Raw genomic sequence first — 22,473 nt, forward strand, 5'->3', positions numbered from 1 at the left:
AAGTCTTTCTTATAAGTTTATGATTAGAGTTAAATTGAGTAACGAACAGGGGTTGTTCTTTCATATTATTTACCTTTGGTGTCTGAATATTATTGTGATTTTTATTGGAATTAAGTATTGAAACCCTATCTCTCTCACAAGCCTTCCTATATCCATTGTTAATGACTTCTAGGGGGTACCCTTTTTCTCTGAATCTTTCTATTAGAATTTGTGACTGCTCATGAAATGTATCGTCTGAACTACAGTTCCGTTTTATACGGCAAAACTGACTGAACGGAATATTATTCTTCCATTGTGAATAATGGTTACTAGAGTAATGTAAAAAATTATTGCAATCCACAGTCTTAAAATATGTACAAGTACAGATATCATGATTTCTATCAAAAGAGAGGTTAAGATCTAAAAATTCAATTCTGTCTGGTTGCACATTGGAAGTGAACTGGATGCCCATATCATTGTTGTTTAAAAATGTACAAAAACAGTGTGCATCATCAATGGTCCCTTTAAAAACAAATAAAAGGTCATCTATGTAGCGGCCATAGTACACCAGGTTGCCCCACCAGTTAGAGTTATATATGTATCTATTTTCAAAATAACCCATAAAAAGATTTGCGAAACTGGGGGCAAACCTGGTGCCCATGGCCGTACCTTTAATTTGTAGGTAAAATTCATCTAAAAACTTAAAATAATTATGTTTTAAAATAAATTCAATAAGACTAAGCAAGTATTCCTTTTGTTTGGCAGGCATGTATAAGTCATCCTCCAAAAAATGTCTCACTGTAGATATGCCTAATTCATGAGATATGTTTGAATATAAAGCACTCACATCTGCAGTTACCCAAATAGAATCTTTATCACATTTAACCCCTTCAAGTTTTTGTAATAAATCTGTAGTATCACGAATATATGATGAAAGATTTTGAACATATTTCTGTAAGTAGCTATCTATATATCCTGATAATTTATCCGTAAGGCTATTCATGCCTGCGATAATGGGCCTTCCTGGGGGTTGTGCAGGGTTCTTATGGATTTTTGGAAGATGGTAGTAGTAAGGGATAGAGGGATGTGAAGGAGTAAGATATTTCCTTTCTTTAGAATTAAGTATTCCATCACTACTACCATCTTCCAGTATCCGCAATAGTTTTTTCAAAAAGGTTTGTGTGGGGTCCACCTCTAGTTTTCTATAATATTCTGTGTTATGAAGAATATTCTGTGCTTCACTGACATAATCTGTATAGTCTTGAAGCACTATACCTCCCCCCTTGTCTGCCTGCCTGATCACCAGAGTGGGATCATTGGCAAGCGACTGTAAGGCTCTATACTCATGTGGCCAAAGTTTCTTGTGACCTTTAGGAAATTTGGGGATTTTCTCTAGATCCTCCATAACTAGCTGTTGGAATAAATCGATGTATGTTACGTCATCTTTAGGTGGATTAAAGCTAGAAGGGGGGGCGAGAGAGGTATGGACATATCCCTCAAATAGTTCTTCCGCTAGCATGTCAGGTTCTATGTATATAGTTTGCATTAGAGTCTGACTATTCATGTTGTTGGTAAGAATGGGTGTGCCAGAAATGTTTTTCCTTTTGAGTGTTTTTAACGAAAAATATCTTTGTAAGGCCAGTTTTCTTGTATATTTATTTAGATCTACGAACAAATCAAAAATTTTGTGTGGGTTGGGTGGACAAAAGGACAAGCCTCGCCCTAGTATTCTTACCTCATCATCAGAAAGCTGATGAGAAGATAGATTAGGGAGAGGGCACTCCTCAAAAAAAGAGCAACTACAGAAATTAAAAAAAGGGATTTTTAATCTATCTTCTCATCAGCTTTCTGATGATGAGGTAAGAATACTAGGGCGAGGCTTGTCCTTTTGTCCACCCAACCCACACAAAATTTTTGATTTGTTCGTAGATCTAAATAAATATACAAGAAAACTGGCCTTACAAAGATATTTTTCGTTAAAAACACTCAAAAGGAAAAACATTTCTGGCACACCCATTCTTACCAACAACATGAATAGTCAGACTCTAATGCAAACTATATACATAGAACCTGACATGCTAGCGGAAGAACTATTTGAGGGATATGTCCATACCTCTCTCGCCCCCCCTTCTAGCTTTAATCCACCTAAAGATGACGTAACATACATCGATTTATTCCAACAGCTAGTTATGGAGGATCTAGAGAAAATCCCCAAATTTCCTAAAGGTCACAAGAAACTTTGGCCACATGAGTATAGAGCCTTACAGTCGCTTGCCAATGATCCCACTCTGGTGATCAGGCAGGCAGACAAGGGGGGAGGTATAGTGCTTCAAGACTATACAGATTATGTCAGTGAAGCACAGAATATTCTTCATAACACAGAATATTATAGAAAACTAGAGGTGGACCCCACACAAACCTTTTTGAAAAAACTATTGCGGATACTGGAAGATGGTAGTAGTGATGGAATACTTAATTCTAAAGAAAGGAAATATCTTACTCCTTCACATCCCTCTATCCCTTACTACTACCATCTTCCAAAAATCCATAAGAACCCTGCACAACCCCCAGGAAGGCCCATTATCGCAGGCATGAATAGCCTTACGGATAAATTATCAGGATATATAGATAGCTACTTACAGAAATATGTTCAAAATCTTTCATCATATATTCGTGATACTACAGATTTATTACAAAAACTTGAAGGGGTTAAATGTGATAAAGATTCTATTTGGGTAACTGCAGATGTGAGTGCTTTATATTCAAACATATCTCATGAATTAGGCATATCTACAGTGAGACATTTTTTGGAGGATGACTTATACATGCCTGCCAAACAAAAGGAATACTTGCTTAGTCTTATTGAATTTATTTTAAAACATAATTATTTTAAGTTTTTAGATGAATTTTACCTACAAATTAAAGGTACGGCCATGGGCACCAGGTTTGCCCCCAGTTTCGCAAATCTTTTTATGGGTTATTTTGAAAATAGATACATATATAACTCTAACTGGTGGGGCAACCTGGTGTACTATGGCCGCTACATAGATGACCTTTTATTTGTTTTTAAAGGGACCATTGATGATGCACACTGTTTTTGTACATTTTTAAACAACAATGATATGGGCATCCAGTTCACTTCCAATGTGCAACCAGACAGAATTGAATTTTTAGATCTTAACCTCTCTTTTGATAGAAATCATGATATCTGTACTTGTACATATTTTAAGACTGTGGATTGCAATAATTTTTTACATTACTCTAGTAACCATTATTCACAATGGAAGAATAATATTCCGTTCAGTCAGTTTTGCCGTATAAAACGGAACTGTAGTTCAGACGATACATTTCATGAGCAGTCACAAATTCTAATAGAAAGATTCAGAGAAAAAGGGTACCCCCTAGAAGTCATTAACAATGGATATAGGAAGGCTTGTGAGAGAGATAGGGTTTCAATACTTAATTCCAATAAAAATCACAATAATATTCAGACACCAAAGGTAAATAATATGAAAGAACAACCCCTGTTCGTTACTCAATTTAACTCTAATCATAAACTTATAAGAAAGACTTTACAAAAACACTGGCCCATTTTACTTAAAGATCCCATACTGAAAAGAAACTTAAATCCTACCCCTAGCATTGTATATAGGAGAGCGCCTAACATTAAACAATCATTAGCGCCCAGTAAAGTGGTCATCTCCAAAAAAGCAATTAAAGATACATCGAATAATAGAAATAATAATAATAGAAAAATGGGCCATAAAGGTGTTTTTAGATGTGGCAAATCAAGATGCTATATGTGTCAATATATAACCCATGGAGCAAAAAAGATTACAGCACATACGACAGGAAGGTCATATCAGATAGGACAATACCTCACATGTAGCTCATCTTTTGTCATCTATGTGTTATCCTGCAAATGTGGGATACAGTACCTAGGGCGCACAATACGTAACATCCGCACCAGATGGAGTGAACATTTCAGAAACATTCGACATGAATCTGATAAACATAGTGTCTCAAGACACCACATACAAGAACATAAGGGGGAACCATGTAGTTTCAAAATCGCCCCCATTGAAAGCATTTTACCCTCCAACAAATATAATAGATTCATTAAGCTTCGTCAAAGAGAGACTTTTTGGATCCATAAATTTGGATCACTTTTTCCAGATGGTCTCAACGAAGTCATTGACTCTGCTGCTTTTTAATTTTAATTTATATATTATTTTAGTAATTTCATGGTTACATTCACTTCTTTTTCACTGATGTTGGTATCCCCCCATATACTCTATCATTATTACATATATATTATAGATTTAGATTGGGGACAAGTCCTATATTAGTTACACACATAGAAGTACATATATTAGTTCACATTATCAATAATTCTTGGAAGTGTACACAGTATTTATATTTCATTATATACACACCTTGTATTATCAGTATCACACATATAAGGTTAATTATTACTTGCAGCAGTATTAGGTAGATACACCTCACACATCACTGTTATTATTTGATTATTTATATATTCACACATCAGAAACCATTGGTGATCCTAAAATCACAACTTATAGTTTTAGCACTTTGACCATTTATGGTCTTTTACTTCATATTATATTTTTACATAAGACACACTATTTTTCTACACATATTATATTTTTATATAAGACACACTATTCTTCTACACGGATGGGTAGTAATATTATTTATAGTACCATGACCATAGTCTATATATATTTTTTTTTTAATTTAGGAGGGAACTCTATTCACTAGTAATTGGGGGTACAGAATTAGTATTATTCATAAAATGTTCACTGTATATATCACTATTTAAGTGTATAATTGTTACAATAAATTAATGTTTTATTTCAGTATAGGATTTAGATACATATTATATGTATATAATTAGAATGCAGACACTGAATCTAAATATCGTATTAAGAGTTGTAAAAAATCCCTTTAATTGTAGAGTACATCGCAGTGTAGATACCATCATTATAGAGATGGTTGCACTTAGAAACAACATGTATAGGATTTACACCTCTAAAGAGATATAGAAAATAGGAACGGAATAGTTCGCCAAACTGATTCAGATAGTGCAATAGAGTTTATTTTAAAATATGCAGGATTTAGTCATTCCTTATTTATGATGTATTATTCTTTAGAATAAACCTTTTTAATATTATATTTAGTATATTCATTTTACACATATTTTTATCATTAGATATATAGTGTTAACAAAAGCAAAGAATTTCATTTAGGAGTAGTACAAATAAATTTATTCATAATAGCGTTGTTACGACAGGAGGTCCCTTTAATAAATTAAAATGAGAAAATCGTATACCATTTCGAGAATATATATATCATCTAGATAGATATTTAATGCATCATATCCAAGTATTTGATAGTGGAAATTTAATTTCATATGAAGCCCATTATCAATATATATAGGTACTATTTAGTTCTTAGCTTGGTTACACATTGGAAGCGAAATCGAGAGATTTTATTAATCGCTATTTTTTGGAGGCACGTTTTGAGGAGGAAATGTGCAGGAAGCTCGCAATATTAAGTAGACAACTATATTGTTACGTTTTATGATTATACCATTGTTTTTTATGATTATACCATTGTTTGTAACTTGTTGGATACATGTATCTATTCAAATTATGTTACTAAGTATCAGCTGGATGTGTTTCAACAGCCAATGGCTGACAGCTACACGCCTATTGGGTCTGATGGGGGGAGGGAGGATTTGGTAATGAGCGGCAATATATAGCCGATTCAAATGTTTATACAAATATGCCTGAAGAAACGGCCCATAAGCAGCCGAGAAACGCGTAGCAAAGAATATATACCTGATATCTATTTGTGGAATCTGTATGGTTGTTGTTTTTAACACTGATTAAAATCTATTTTTTATACCATCGCATATGATTCCATGATAAGTATATCCTCATTACCAATCCTTGGGAGCTAGTCCGTTACCAGTTCCTGCTGGTGCTGGAGATCAGCACTAAAGAGACACAGCGGCTCAGACTTTGACGATTACCACAGCGAGAGAGTGCACCGGAGAGAGCTAGCTGGCTTGCTCTGATAGCCAGTCTGCGCCTACCAGCACATTGGTGTGCTAAGTCAAAGTGTGAGTACCCTGGGCATAGTATACTTGTACAGGGGGGTTTATATCACACTGGATACACACATTTGTCGCTTCTGTTTCCCCTCCACTCCTATAGATCTGCCTCCGGTCACTTAGGAACTAAGAGGGCATTCACAGGAGAACAGTGCAGCACCATCGGCAGCAACTGGTGTTGCTTACATCATTTGGACATTATATATATGGACATTACACATTCTTTTGGGACAGAATATTAATTGTTGCATCGTCTGTATGGTGAGAGTCCATGATCCGTTCATAACCATTCGTATATATTGCTTGTCATTGTCTACATTATTAATTATTATTTTTTATTATTTTTTGTTTTTTATTACTTAGTTGTCATAGCGCCCTCTTGTGTGTCTATCACACGTATATTTTTATTCTTGCCTCCTGAGTGGGCAAGACTCGTGTAGACGAAGGAGGGAATGATGCAGTACCATGCTTACTCCCCTCACTTGAGGAATCATCTTGGGCATCATTGTCATTATCACATAAATCACATTTATTTAAATGAATAGGAATTCTGGCTTCCCCACATTCAGAACACAGTCTATCTGGTAGTTCAGACATGTTAAACAGGCATAAACTTGATAACAAAGTACAAAAACGTTTTAAAATAAAACCGTTACTGTCACTTTAAATTTTAAACTGAACACACTTTATTACTGCAATTGCGAAAAAACATGAAGGAATTGTTCAAAATTCACCAAATTTTCACCACAGTGTCTTAAAGCCTTAAAAGTATTGCACACCAAATTTGGAAGCTTTAACCCTTAAAATAACGGAACCGGAGCCGTTTTAAACTTTAACCCCTTTACAGTCCCTGGTATCTGCTTTGCTGAGACCCAACCAAGCCCAAAGGGGAATACGATACCAAATGACGCCTTCAGAAAGTCTTTTCTAAGTATCAGAGCTCCTCTCACATGCGACTGCATGCCATGCCTCTCAAAAACAAGTGCGCCACACCGGCGCGAAAATGAGGCTCTGCTTAAGCTTTGGGAAAGCCCCTAAGGAATAAGGTGTCTAATACAGTGCCTGCCGATATTATTATATCAAAATACCCAGATAAAATGATTCCTCAAGGCTAAATATATGTTAATAATGAATCGATTTAGCCCAGAAACAGTCTACAGTCTTAATAAGCCCTTGTGAAGCCCTTATTTATGATCGTAATAAACATGGCTTACCGGATCCCATAGGGAAAATGACAGCTTCCAGCATTACATCGTCTTGTTAGAATGTGTCATACCTCAAGCAGCAAGAGACTGCACACTGTTCCCCCAACTGAAGTTAATTGCTCTCAACAGTCCTGTGTGGAACAGCCATGGATTTTAGTTACGGTTGCTAAAATCATTTTCCTCATACAAACAGAAATCTTCATCTCTTTTCTGTTTCTGAGTAAATAGTACATACCAGCACTATTTCAAAATAACAAACTCTTGATTGAATAATAAAAACTACAGTTAAACACTAAAAAACTCTAAGCCATCTCCGTGGAGATGTTGCCTGTACAACGGCAAAGAGAATGACTGGGGTAGGCGGAGCCTAGGAGGGATCATGTGACCAGCTTTGCTGGGCTCTTTGCCATTTCCTGTTGGGGAAGAGAATATCCCACAAGTAAGGATGACGCCGTGGACCGGACACACCTATGTTGGAGAAATAGCTACCAAAAGTTTACAGCAGATACACTTAGCTTTGGTAGATCCAGCACTAGACAGCGATTTTCCTGTAGTATCTTCTGACTCAGATGCAACGTGAGACATCTTGCAATATGTAAGAGAAAAAACAACATATAAAGCAAAATTGATCAAATTCCTTAAATGACAGTTTCAGGAATGGGAAAAAATGCCAAAGAACAAGCTTCTAGCAACCAGAAGCAATGAAAAATGAGACTTAAATAATGTGGAAACAAAAGCGACGCCCATATTTTTTAGCGCCAAATAAGACGCCCACATTATTTGGCGCCTAAATGCTTTTGGCGCCAAAAATGACGACACGTATGACGCCGGAAACGGAAAAAGAATTTTTGCGCCAAAAAAGTCCGCGCCAAGAATGACGCAATAAAATGAAGCATTTTCAACCCCCGCGAGCCTAACAGCCCACAGGGAAAAAGAGTCAAATTTTTGAAGGTAAGAAAAAATGATTAAATCAAATGCATTATCCCAAATATGAAACTGACTGTCTGAAAAATAAGGAAAGTTGAACATTCTGAGTCAAGGCAAATAAATGTTTGAATACATATATTTAGAACTTTATAAACAAAGTGCCCAACCATAGCTTAGAGTGTCACAGAAAATAAGATTTACTTACCCCAGGACACTCATCTACATGTTTGTAGAAAGCCAAACCAGTACTGAAACGAGAATCAGCAGAGGTAATGGTATATATAAGAGTATATCGTCGATCTGAAAAGGGAGGTAAGAGATGAATCTCTACGACCGATAACAGAGAACCTATGAAATAGACCCCGTAGAAGGAGATCACTGTATTCAAATAGGCAATACTCTCCTCACATCCCTCTGACATTCACTGCACGCTGAGAGGAAAACCGGGCTCCAACTTGCTGCGGAGCGCATATCAACGTAGAATCTAGCACAAACTTACTTCACCACCTCCATCGGAGGCAAAGTTTGTAAAACTGAATTGTGGGTGTGGTGAGGGGTGTATTTATAGGCATTTTGAGGTTTGGGAAACTTTGCCCCCCCTGGTAGGAATGTATATCCCATACGTCACTAGCTCATGGACTCTTGCTAATTACATGAAAGAAAACATATATTATGCTTACCTGATAATTTTCTTTTCCTTAGATGGAAAGAGTCCACAGCTGCATTCATTACTTTTGGGGATTCAGAACCTGGCCACCAGGAGGAGGCAAAGACACCCCAGCCAAAGGCTAAAAGGGACAGTCTAGTCCAAACCAAACTTTCATTATTCAGATAGGGCATGCAATTTTAAACAATTTTCAAATTTACTTCTATCAACAATTTTGCTTTGTTCTCTTGGAATTCTTAGTTGAAAGCTAAATCTAAGAGATTTATATGCTAATTTCTAAGCCCTTGAAGGCCGCCTCTTAGCATTTTGACAAGTTTTCACCACTAGAGGGTGTTCGTTCATGTGTTTCACATAGATAACACTGTGCTCACACACGTGGATTTCCTATGAGCCAGCACTAATTGGCTAAAATGCAAGTCTGTCAAAAGAACTGAAATAAGGGACAGTTTGCAGAGGTTTAGAAACAAGATAATCACAGAGGTAAAAGGTGTATTTATATAACTGTGTTGGTTATGCAAAACTAGGGAATGGGTAATAAAGGGATTATCTATCTTTTAAAAAAATAAATATTCTGGTGTAGACTGTCCCTTTAAATACCCCCACTTCCCTCATCCCCCAGTCATTCTGCTGAGGAACAAGAAACAGTAGAAGAAATATCAGGGTGAAACGGTGCCAGAAGAACAAAAAACAGACGCCCCATAGAAAAAAATGCGGATGGGGAGCTGTGGACTCTTTCCATCTGAAGAAAATAAAATTATCAGGTAAGCATAATTTATGTTTTTCTTCATAAATGTAAAGAGTCCACAGCTGCATTCATTACTTTTGGGAAAGCAATACCCAAGCTATAGAGGACACTGAATGCAAAAAATGGGAGGGTACAAGAGGCGGCCCTACCGGAGGGCACCAGGCCTGAAAACCCCTACCCAACAACACCACGCTTCGTCCGAAGCCAAGAACAACTTTGAAAAAAAGGAAAAAGCGCCCAAGGACACTGACCGCAGATAGTCCACAAGCCTTGCTAGAGACCACAGGAACTAGACTCGACTGAGTCAACAGCCTCCAGGAGACAACGTCGCCCAGCTTTCGGTCTCCAAACGCACCCTTTACTAAAGAAAGGGAACAAGCTACCGTATTCTTCCACAAAGAAGAAAAGACAGATAAAACATGAATGCACTTGTAAAGCATGGCTAATCCCTCTTAAGGGACTGAAGCGCTGCTCATCTTATCAACCTCGAAAGGAGGAAGGCTGAGTAGACCTCACCGGGGATCGAACTTGCAATCCTCGGATTGCTACAGTGCAGAGTAGCCACAGTGCTTTAGTATGCTGAGCTAGCTGTCTTGCTAGCATAAGGAAATCCAGACCAACAGAGACCCACCAGTCTCATAGAAACAAGGGGAGGCAATGCCCAGAACCCAGAAATACAGAAACCACGTAATAAGGCCGGGAGACTGAAACAAAGAGGATCTTCCCCTAACACAGTGCAACCGCACTCTAAAAAGCTGAAGACGAAGGTCTCCAAGTCGCAAAAAGGTAGCTCAGAATATCGAAATATTCAGAAACAAAATCTCGTACAGCAAGCTCAGATAGGTCTGACTAACAACACTTGAAGCAAAAACACTGCACGCTGCAGTCATCTAAAAAGGACTCGGAAACTTAAATACTTGTAGGGCAAGCAGAAAGCAGCTGAAGATAAGATCCTTCAGATTGATAAGTATCCACTAAGCAGCGGAAAACGTTGAGAGCCGCCAGTCCTTCCCACAAATCTAGAACATGGAGAAAGGAGAAACCTCAAGAGGCTTACCGTACCTTGAATGCTGGGAGGACAAATTAAATTAAGCAGAGAAACAGATCTCAGATCCTGCTCCAAAACCGGACCAGCCCAAGCGACAGACATGTCTGATAGACAGGGGGGACAGAAATACCCCAACCACAAGCCCCCAGGGAATGGATTAAGAAAAAGGGGGGACTCACCCACCCTAACAGAGCTCGGGTGCCAACCCAATCCGCTCCTCCAAAATAAGGCACTCCCAAGGAGAACTCCCTAGGACCTGGAACAGAGAAAAGTGTAATAGATCTGTAGGAAGACCCGTCACAGCTCTCTTAGACAGTCTCTACGTAGAGAGATCAAATTCCAACAGGTGGAACAGAGCCCACAGAAAATAGAAATAGAAATAAGCCACCTAATCCACCCTCCTACACACAGGGCAGGACAAAGACCCTCCAGAGAGAGGAAACCTCAGCTCATAAGGAAGACAAACTATTCCCTCAAAAGGGAAAGGCACAAATTAGAACAGCGTACATGTCCACAAGACATGAAGCCATAGTATGATCAAATCAAGGACCGAATGAAAACATCATCCAGACACCACTGTTGACCCAACAGAGAAAAAAACTCCCCATGAAGAGGAGCACACTTCGTCCGAAGGACAAGTCAGGCCTAGGCCTTAAAGTTTATAACCAGTACCCGAAGGTGGATGTGAACTCTGGCCTTCCTGCTTGCAAACCCAATGAGCTAGCCCCTATGTCGCAACATAGGGTCCCTGAAAAGAGTGGGTCGTCTCCAGACATCCCAGAAGGATCCAAAACAAGAACCCTGGACCCGGGACCCAGAATCATCCTAGAACGAACGACACCCCCAGGGAACACAAGATACCCCGCCTGAAGCAATCAGACCTCACAGGGGATGAGAACCGAGAAACCTGGAGAACGGGTACAGGACTCACTCATAATCCCCAGCCAAAAGGGAGGAGAACACCCTTAGCCGGAAGTCAACACCCACCAACAAGGTGCTAGGCCGCAACAAGGTCATGCAATTTCTCTAGAGCCCAAAGGCCCCAAGGGCAACACTAAGGGAAATGAGAACAAGAACAGTCACCCGAAAGAGAGTAGAAAGAAAGGCTAGCCTCTATAATCCTTTCAGATTAATGTTCCAGAGGACCACACCCAAGGGAGAAGAATGCAAAGCATCCCAAACCCAGGAAGAAAAACATCCCCTAAGCAAAAAGCTTGGAAAAAGAGACAACACCTCCTATCACCCCTGATATGGAGATGACTAACTCCCGAAGGAAGACAGAGCCTCACGGCCTTCACTTCCTAATTAAGTGGCCAAAGCCGCCAGAAAAACCGGACGAAGTCCAGAAAGTCTCAACCCAAAGGAAGAGAACCTCTAAAAGGAACAAGTCCTAAAAGGACACTTCCAAAGAGACCATAAAAGGCAAAACCGTAAGAACGGCGGTATGAAGGATCTAAATCCTCCAAGTCTCCAACCCACAACAGGAAGGAACACTCTAGTTCTCTGAAAAATCGTAAATGACTGAACATGTCGCCGCGGATCACCCGGAGTCCCGGCCCACTAGATTGAAAGGCGAATGAGGACTGAACCAATCTCCCATGCCCCTAAGCAACCACAGACCCTCAAGTCCTCTCAGGATTCTAGTTGAAGTTTGTAAATAAAACAAGTGAACTACACAAACCATATTGTGATCACTAGGTGCCCTCACCGGACCAACCGGACATAAAAAGGCGCCACGTGTCTGAACTAGGCCTCAAAGACAGAAGGATTTGTACCCAGTCAGGACCAGCCTGAAACCAAAGGCCCCAGCACTGTCAAGGCCACATAGAGTCTCCCCCGTGATGGAGGGATAAAAAAAAAAAAGTCAGAAAGACTTTTGTAAACAGTTCGACCACAAAATCGCGAGTATCAATTCCAGAGAAGAAGTTCCCGAAGGAAACCTCACAACAACAACATGAGCTTTAGACCAAATAAATATCATCCTCACCGGATGAAAATAAAAGATAAGGCAACCCCGTAGTTTATCGCCCATGAAGAACGGACAGACCCGCAGGACCAGCCCAACAGGGGTCCGAGCCGTCCAAGCTCAGAACTGGAAAAGGATACCCAAAGAACAAAGACTAAGAAGATTACTTCATCCCCTTATGTCTATGCATGCAAGCCAGTCGTAGATTAAGACTGAGAATCCCCAGACCCATTAAGAGTGGGATTCTCCAGCAACACCAAAAACGTGCCTTAGTAGAACACGAAAGTGCGCCAGTCTGTAACGAAAGGCGAAAATACCTCCGCCGGAACAAAAGAAAACACTGGCCCCGAAGGTTGACCCCCTGAGGCCTCAAGGGCAGTCGCTGCCCCGGAGGGCTGAACTGGACCAGGCGATCCCACACCTGACGAGCCCTGATTAACGGAACACGAACAATATCGTATGCACACTACCGGGAGGTGCAGATGTGCCAGCGCCAAAGATATGGCCATGCGGAACCATGAAGTAACCTCTGGTGGGAACAGGCCACACACCAAAGAAGGATAAGTAGCGTTTGGGTTACCTGCATGCGTAGTAAGAGTTGGTGGTAGGAAACTCGTCTCGTGAGAAATAGAATCCCCAGAGGCAGATGGCTCAGTGGGCACCAGATTCCCCGATCCCGAGGAACAGAGCCCTCTAAAACGGCATTCGGAACATAACTGATGGTCATGTATCACCCGGGCCAATTCATATTCTTCTCAAGAAGTAGAGTCTGAATCAGAGACATCCATCTCCAAAAAATCAGAATCCTCCATAACTGGGACACTGAATAAAAAAATGGATCAATAAGAAAAATCTAAACGGCACCTTACACCCCCAATGGCTGGGGCACTCACCACCTCCAGAAAACCAGCGGACCAGGATTTCTGCGTCGCCCCATGGTCAGGTATGCGGAAAACCGTAAGTCCATGCAAAAGTGCGCCAGACCTTAAAGGCCGCGTCACTAGACATAGGCCATTATGTTCCAAAATAGCCATGAGCCGAAGCAACACTACACAGTAGCAGACCGAATCACATAAGAAACAATTATAAACCCCCCTGTTCAATAACTCCCCCTCAGGAGACATTAACCCTTGATTCCTAGATACAAAAAGGAGCCTCACTGAGACCCTATGTTGTAGCCCCTCTCAGATAAACAGTTGTAATTACAATACATCCATGATGAAAGCAAAATGAAACTATCTTATAGGAATCTACGCCGTGGAACAGGAACACGGCCCTTCAAGTGTGACAGATAGCGTCGCTTCTGTCATGGACTTGAGAGAAAAAAGCAGGCAGCGAAACTCGTCAACGCTGATTGCTTGTGGAGCTGATAATATGAGTCAGGATGGCTTCTCAGAAAGACTCTCCCTGCATCACCAGACTCTAACTATCACCCATGCTCTCACTGAGAGGCTGACAGGACTACTTAAAATTCCAGTCCCATGCCGAAGAGTACTACCCTCCATAAGAGACTATCGAAAACTTCTGACACTTCTCTGCCAACCTCCTGTGACGAAAGGCAAAGAATGACTATGGGATGAGGGAAGTGGTAGGGGTGTTTAAGCCTTTGGCTGGGGTGTCTTTGCTTCCTCCTGGTTTGCCAGGTTCTGAATGAATTCCCAAAAGTAATGAATGCAGCTGTGGACTCTTTCCATTTATGAAGAAAAAGCTTACTTCTAACAGTTAACGCTCAAGCAGGAGAGTTAAATAATGCTCCATTTGTAATCTAGCCCTATGCGTTTCTATGTGTTTTTTATTTCATCCAGTTCACCAAACACCAAATTCAGATAAATACATTAGTTAATTAGGTTTTGTTATATAAATAAACTACAGATAATAATTTTGATGAACATAAAAAATCACGTACAACTAGAGGGAAATAAATCCATTACTTACCGTGCATAGAATGTTTAGGGCCTGAGAAGAGTTTCACTAGGGCCCAAAAGGCATCTTCCTCATTCATATACATAAGCAGCAAAGCGGTAATCTGACTCATTCCCTGACAGTATCCAACTTCCTGGAAATCAAAAATCAAGGGTATAAAAAGCAAAGTTAAAATACCATTTGTGTTAGCAATTTACATTGTTGCCAATCATTACACAGTAAACAGGAAGTGTTTAAAAGCCAACTAACAATGTCCCTTAATATAGAATTACTAGCTGGTGATTAGTCAAACACATTTGCTTGTGTGAAAGCACAACTTTAAAAGGACACTAAACCCAAATTTTGTCTTTCATGATTCAGATAAAGCATACAATTATAAGCAACTTTCTAATTTACTCCTATTATCAATTTTCCTTCGTTCTCTTGCTATCTTTACTTGAAAAAGAAGGCATCTAAGCTAATGAGTCATACGATTTTAGGTTCAGCACTTGTTTATTAGTGCTCTCCAATCAGCAAGGACAACCGAGGTTGTGAACCAAAAATGGGCCGGCTTCTAAACTTACATTCTTGCTTTTCAAATAAAGATAGCAAGAGAATGAAGAAAAATTCATAATAGGATTAAATTAGAAAGTTGCCTAAAATTGCCTGCTCTATCTGAATTATGAAAGAAAAAAATTGGGTTCAGTGTCCGTTTAATAGTTCAATATTTGGAATAGAGTAAGGTAATTCTGCTTAACTATGCAAGTGAATAGTTCAGTATTAGGCAAGACATTAGTGAGATGACCAAATAAAGGATTCATTACTAAATTGATTTGGCAGTAACACAAGGCTTGCAGCTCCTCAGTGTAATTTACATTTACTCGTTTGTGGGGATTAAATATATAGCGACCTAGGGTAAGTTATGTAAAAATGACAAGTTAAAGCATGCTATTTTTTGCATTAGAATGTCCATTTAATTCTATCACAAGTTAAAGGGACAAGAAAACCCAAAAATTTTCTTTTATGATTTAGGTAGAACAAACAATTTTAAACAGCTTTCCAGTTTACTTCTATTATCAAATTTGCTTCATTCTCTTGGTATCATTTGTTGAAGGAGCAGCAATGCACTACTGGTTTCTAACTGAACATATGGGTAAGCCAATGACAATCAGTATATATATGCAGCCACCAATCAGCATCTAGAACCTAGGTTATTTGCTGCTCCTGACTGAGCTTACCTAGATAAACCTTTTAGCAAAGGATAACAAGAGAAGGAAGCAAATTAAATAATAGAAATACATTGGAAAGTTTTTTTTAAAATTGTATGCTCTGTCTAAATCATGAATATCTAATTGTGACTTTATTGCCCCTTTAAGAAAACATGTGCAGTGCAGTACTCCCACCACAGAGGGCGCTGTGGCATTAGTCTCATTGCTTACAGTATGTTTTTTTCTGTGGTTTTCTGTTACACTGAAGTTTAGCAGTGTTAGGTCATATGATATGTTATATTATAATACCAGGGAGGGTGGGAGCAGGAGGCAAAGGGTGATAAAGCCAGGCATCTCAATAGTATTGCACAATATATAACATGTTTAATTTCCCCCATGTATATACTGAGGCTTTACTTAGCAGGGACTTAAAACATCAGGTTCTTCATGTGCAGAGACTGCATATATTGTTCTCAGCAGCCCCAAGACAGCAGTTAGCAGGTTAAACATACTGAGGCAATATCTGTTTTATTTCAGGCTGGCTGTGTAACATACTAGGGTGCCTTGTGGTGTCCTGCTATACAGATGCTGAAGGGTTAGTTATTTAACCCTTGCTTGCTTATTTTGGTACTTGCTGTAAAGTTATTTTTCCAATTACAATTATGTGCTTGAGAGTAAGGGAGGTGATGAAGAGCTTGATGCTTTAACCTGCATTAAAGGGCTATAACAGTGCATAAAGGCAATGCACTAATATATTAGAGCAATTGTATTATTGCACTATTACTTGCATATAACCAGTTGTATAACCCCTGCAAAGAAATTAAACACAAAATTAAAGTCACTGCCAGAGCAACAATGGCAGCTGGCATCTAAACACATATGGTAAAACAATGACAAAAGACAAAAGTGTGTAGCCACCAGTCAACAGCTAGCTCCCAGTAGTGCATTGTTGTTGCTGAGGATATGTACATAACCTTTTTTTAAACAGTTACCTAAGAGAACAAAGTAGAAATGAACTTAGACATTGCATTCTCTAGCTGAATCATTAAAACAATTTAATTTTTCTTGTCCCTCTAAGCAATCAGTATGGGGGCCAATCTGAGTGGGCGGAGCTATGCAAACCATAAATGGGCGTGGCTCTCCAGCAAATAGTTCCTGGAAATATTTTTGTAATGTTGGCAACTATAAGAACATGAATGCAATACTTCAGAATTTAGTTTTTCCACCAATAAAAAAACATTACCACACATTATGGCATTTATCAAAGCTTCAACTGTGAACACGCCCAAACTTTGCATCAAATGCCAAGCATATTTCTATATGCAAAGTTATGAAGCTGTCAAGTAATCAAAAATGCAGGTGAATTTGACACAATCTAATGTCATTGTTAAACCCTGCTCGCCGGCTTATTTCAGCATATTTTGCATGCAACTATTGACAGTCCGATAGACTTTGAAAGCCGCGGACATGACTTTAAATCCGCAACCTTAGAGCTTGTGAATACCATAGGAAATATTGGGCAAAAGATTCCTGCCCTAAAGTAAACAATAGTGTCGGCTATAAAAAACACAATTTATGCTTACCTGATAAATTTATTTCTCTTGTGGTGTATCCAGTCCACGGATCATCCATTACTTGTGGGATATTCTCATTCCCAACAGGAAGTTGCAAGAGGACACCCACAGCAGAGCTGTAATATAGCTCCTCCCCTAACTGCCATAGCCAGTCATTAGACCGAAAACAAGCAGAGAAAGGAGGAACCATAGGGTGTAGTGGTTACTGTAGTTTAAATTTAAAAATTACCTGCCTTAAAATGACAGGGCGGGCCGTGGACTGGATACACCACAAGAGAAATAAATTTATCAGGTAAGCATAAATTGTGTTTTCTCTTTTAAGGTGTATCCAGTCCACGGATGAAGGGAAGGACAAGGCAGGAACTTAAATGGAAGGAACCACTGTCTGTAAAACCTTTCTCCCAAATAGCAAAAGTATCACATTTGTAAAATTTTGTTTTAGTCATAGTCTTTTGACTAAAATATCATTTTGATTTAGTTTTAGTCATAGTCTTTTGACTAAAATGTCATTTTAGTTTTAGTCTTATTTTAGTCATTAGAATCTCTTTAGTTTTATATTCATTTTAGTCTAGTTTTAGTCGACGAAATTAACACTGCTCCTGAGCTTACCTAGATAAACCTTTTAGCAAAGGATAACAAGAGAAGGAAGCAAATTAAATAATAGAAATACATTGGAAAGTTTTTTTTAAAATTGTATGCTCTGTCTAAATCATGAATATCTAATTGTGACTTTATTGCCCCTTTAAGAAAACATGTGCAGTGCAGTACTCCCACCACAGAGGGCGCTGTGGCATTAGTCTCATTGCTTACAGTATGTTTTTTTCTGTGTTTTTTTGTTACACTGAAGTTAGCAGTGTGAGGTCAGGTGTCAGGTAAGGGAAAGCCATGATATGTGATATTATAATACCAGGGAGGGTGGGAGCAGGAGGCAAAGGGTGATAAAGCCAGGCATCTCAATAGTATTGCACAATATATAACATGTTTAATTTCCCCCATGTATATACTGAGGCTTTACTTAGCAGGGACTTAAAACATCAGGTTCTTCATGTGCAGAGACTGCATATATTGTTCTCAGCAGCCCCAAGACAGCAGTTAGCAGGTTAAACATACTGAGGCAATATCTGTTTTATTTCAGGCTGGCTGTGTAACATACTAGGGTGCCTTGTGGTGTCCTGCTATACAGATGCTGAAGGGTTAATTATTTAACCCTTGCTTGCTTATTTTGGTACTTGCTGTAAAGTTATTTTTCCAATTACAATTATGTGCTTGAGAGTAAGGGAGGTGATGAAGAGCTTGATGCTTTAACCTGCATTAAAGGGCTATAACAGTGCATAAAGGCAATGCACTAATATATTAGAGCAATTGTATTATTGCACTATTACTTGCATATAACCAGTTGTATAACCCCTGCAAAGAAATTAAACACAAAATTAAAGTCACTGCCAGAGCAACAATGGCAGCTGGCATCTAAACACATATGGTGAGCCAATGACAAAAGACAAAAGTGTGTAGCCACCAGTCAACAGCTAGCTCCCAGTAGTGCATTGTTGTTGCTGAGGATATGTACATAACCTTTTTTAAAACAGTTACCTAAAAGAACAAAGTAGAAATGAACTTAGACATTGCATTCTCTAGCTGAATCATTAAAACTTAATTTAATTTTTCTTGTCCCTCTAAGCAATCAGTATGGGGGCCAATCTGAGTGGGCGGAGCTATGCAAACCATAAATGGGCGTGGCTCTCCAGCAAATAGTTCCTGGAAATATTTTTGTAATGTTGGCAACTATAAGAACATGAATGCAATACTTCAGAATTTAGTTTTTCCACCAATAAAAAAACATTACCACACATTATGGCATTTATCAAAGCTTCAACTGTGAACACGCCCAAACTTTGCATCAAATGCCAAGCATATTTCTATATGCAAAGTTATGAAGCTGTCAAGTAATCAAAAATGCAGGTGAATTTGACACAATCTAATGTCATTGTTAAACCCTGCTCGCCGGCTTATTTCAGCATATTTTGCATGTAACTATTGACAGTCCGATAGACTTTGAAAGCCGCGGACATGACTTTAAATCCGCAACCTTAGCGCTTGTGAATACCATAGGAAATATTGGGCAAAAGATTCCTGCCCTAAAGTAAACAATAGTGTCGGCTATAAAAAACAAAATTTATGCTTCCCTGATAAATTTATTCCTCTTGTGGTGTATCCAGTCCACGGATCATCCATTACTTGTGGGATATTCTCATTCCCAACAGAAAGTTGCAAGAGGACACCCACAGCAGAGCTGTAATATAGCTCCTCCCCTAACTGTCATAGCCAGTCATTCGACCGAAAACAAGCAGAGAAAGGAGGAACCATAGGGTGTAGTGGTTACTGTAGTTTAAATTTAAAAATTACCTGCCTTAAAATGACAGGGCGGGCCGTGGACTGGATACACCACAAGAGAAATAAATTTATCAGGTAAGCATAAATTGTGTTTTCTCTTTTAAGGTGTATCCAGTCCACGGATGAAGGGAGGGACAAGGCAGGAACTTAAATGGAAGGAACCACTGTCTGTAAAACCTTTCTCCCAAATATAGCCTCAGAAGAAGCAAAAGTATCACATTTGTAAAATTTTGAAAAAGTATGAAGCGAAGACCAAGTCGCCGCCTTACAAATCTGTTCAACAGAAGCCTCATTTTTAAAGGCCCAAGTGGAAGCCACAGCTCTAGTGGAATGAGCTGTAATCCTTTCAGGAGGATGCTGTCCAGCAGTCTCATAGACTAAGCGGATTAAGCTTCTTAGTCAAAAAGAAAAAGAGGTTGCCAAAGCCTTTTGACCTCTCCTCTGTCCAGAGTAGACAACAAAGCAGATGTTTGACGAAAATCTTTAGTAGCTTGTAAGTAAAACTTTAAAGCACGGACCACGTCCAGATTGTGTAACACAAGGATGGAACCACAATCTCTTGATTGATATTCTTGTTAGATACCACCTTAGGTAAGAACCCAGGTTTGGTACGCAGGACTACCTTATCCGTATGAAAAATCAGATAAGGAGAATCACATTGTAAGGCAGATAGCTCAGAGACTCTACGAGCCGAGGAAATAGCTACCAAAAAAAAAAGAACTTTCCAAGATAAAAGTTTGATATCTATGGAATGAAGAGGTTCAAACGGAACTCCTTGAAGAACCTTAAGAACCAAGTTTAAGTTCCATGGTGGAGCAACAGGTTTAAACACAGGCTTGATTCTAACTAAAGCCTGACAAAATGCCTGAACGTCTGGAACATCTGCCAGACGCTAGTGCAAAAGAATAGACAGAGCAAAAATCTGTCCTTTTAAGAAACTAGCTGACAATCCTTTTTCCAAACCTTCTTGGAGAAAAGATAAAATCCTAGGAATCCTGACCTTACTCCATGAGTAACCCTTGGATTCACACCAATAAAGATATCTACGCCATACCTTATGGTAAATTTTCCTAGTGACAGGCTTTCGTGCCTGTATTAAGGTATCAATAACTGACTCGGAGAAGCCACGCTTTGATAAAATCAAGCGTTCAATCTCCAGGCAGTCAGCCTCAGAGAAATTAGATTTGGATGGTTTAAAGGACCCTGAAGTAGAAGGTCCTGTCTCAGAGGCAGAGACCATGGTGGAAAGGATGACATGTCCACTAGATCTGCATACCAGGTCCTGCGTGGCCACGCAGGTGCTATCAGAATCACTGATGCACTCTCCTGCTTGATCTTGGCAATCAGTCGAGGGAGCAGAGGAAACGGTGGAAACACATAAGCCAGGTTGAAAGACCAGGGCGCTGCTAGAGTATCTATCAGTGTCGCCTTGGGTTCCCTGGACCTGGATCCGTAACACGGAAGCTTGGCGTTCTGGCGAGACGCCATGAGATCCAGTTCTGGTTTGCCCCAACGGAGAATCAGTTGTGCAAATACCTCCGGATGGAGTTCCCACTCTCCCGGATGAAAAGTCTGACGACTTAGAAAATCCGCCTCCCAGTGCTCTACACCTGGGATATGGATAGCTGATAGGTGGCAAGAGTGAATCTCTGCCCAGTGAATTATTTTTGAAACTTCTAACATCTCTAGGGAACTTCTTGTTCCCCCTCGATGGTTGATGTAAGCTACAGTCGTGATGTTGACCGACTGAAATCTGATGTACCTCAGAGTTGCTAACTGAGGCCAAACCTGAAGAGCCTTGAATATCGCTCTTAGTTCCAGAATATTTATTGGAAGGAGAGACTCCTCCTGAGTCCACGATCCCTGAGCCTTCAGGGAGTTCCAGACTGCACCCCAACCTAGAAGGCTGGCATTTGTTGTTACAATAGTCCAATCTGGCCTGCGAAGGTCATACCTTTGGACAGATGGACCCGAGATAGCCACCAGGGAAGAGGATCCCTGGTCTCTTGGTCCAGATTCAGTTGAGGGGCCAAATCTGTGTAATCCCTGCTCCACTGACTGAGCCTGCATAGTTGCAGCGGTCTGAGATGTAAGCGTGCAAACGGCACTATGTCCATTGCCGCTACCATTAAACCGATTACTTCCATACACTGAGCCACCAAAGGGCGCGGAATGGAATGAAGAACCCAACAGGAATTTAGAAGCTTTGATAACCTGGACTCCGTCAAGGTAAATTTTCATTTCTACAGAATCTATCAGAGTCCCTAGAAAGGAAACTCTTGTGAGTGGGGATAGAGAACACTTTTCCTCGTTCACTTTCCACCCATGCGACCTCAGAAATGCCAGTACTACGTCCGTATGAGACTTGGCAATTTGGAAGTTTGACGCCTGTATCAGGATGTCGTCTAAATAAGGGGCTACTGCTATGCCCCGCAGCCTTAGGACCGCCAAAAGCGACCCTAGAACCTTTGTAAAGATTCTTGGGGCTGTAGCTAATCCAAAGGGAAGAGCTACAACTGGTAATGCCTGTCTTGAAAGGCAAACCTGAGAAACCGATGATGATCTTTGTGTATCGGAATGTGAAGATAAGCATCCTTTAGATCCACTGTAGTCATATATTGACCCTCCTGCATCAGTGGTAGGATGGTACGAATAGTTTCCATCTTGAACGACGGAACTTTGAGGAATTTGTTTAAGATCTTTAGATCCAAAATCGGTCTGA

The 22,473-nt window shown here is 39.8% G+C and overlaps 1 protein-coding gene across 1 annotated transcript in view; it reads right to left on the reverse strand.

Moving 5' to 3' along the window:
* USP6NL (USP6 N-terminal like) overlaps positions 1-22,473 on the reverse strand; it is a 739,612-nt gene that overhangs the window by 282,984 nt on the left and 434,155 nt on the right. Inside the window, exon 9 of the mRNA XM_053716462.1 lies at positions 14,612-14,732. Within this exon, the coding sequence (XP_053572437.1) occupies positions 14,612-14,732 (121 nt within the window). The remainder of the gene's footprint in view (positions 1-14,611; positions 14,733-22,473) is intronic.

This window comes from Bombina bombina, chromosome 6 (genome assembly GCF_027579735.1).
Source record: "Bombina bombina isolate aBomBom1 chromosome 6, aBomBom1.pri, whole genome shotgun sequence".
NCBI lineage: Eukaryota > Metazoa > Chordata > Amphibia > Anura > Bombinatoridae > Bombina > Bombina bombina.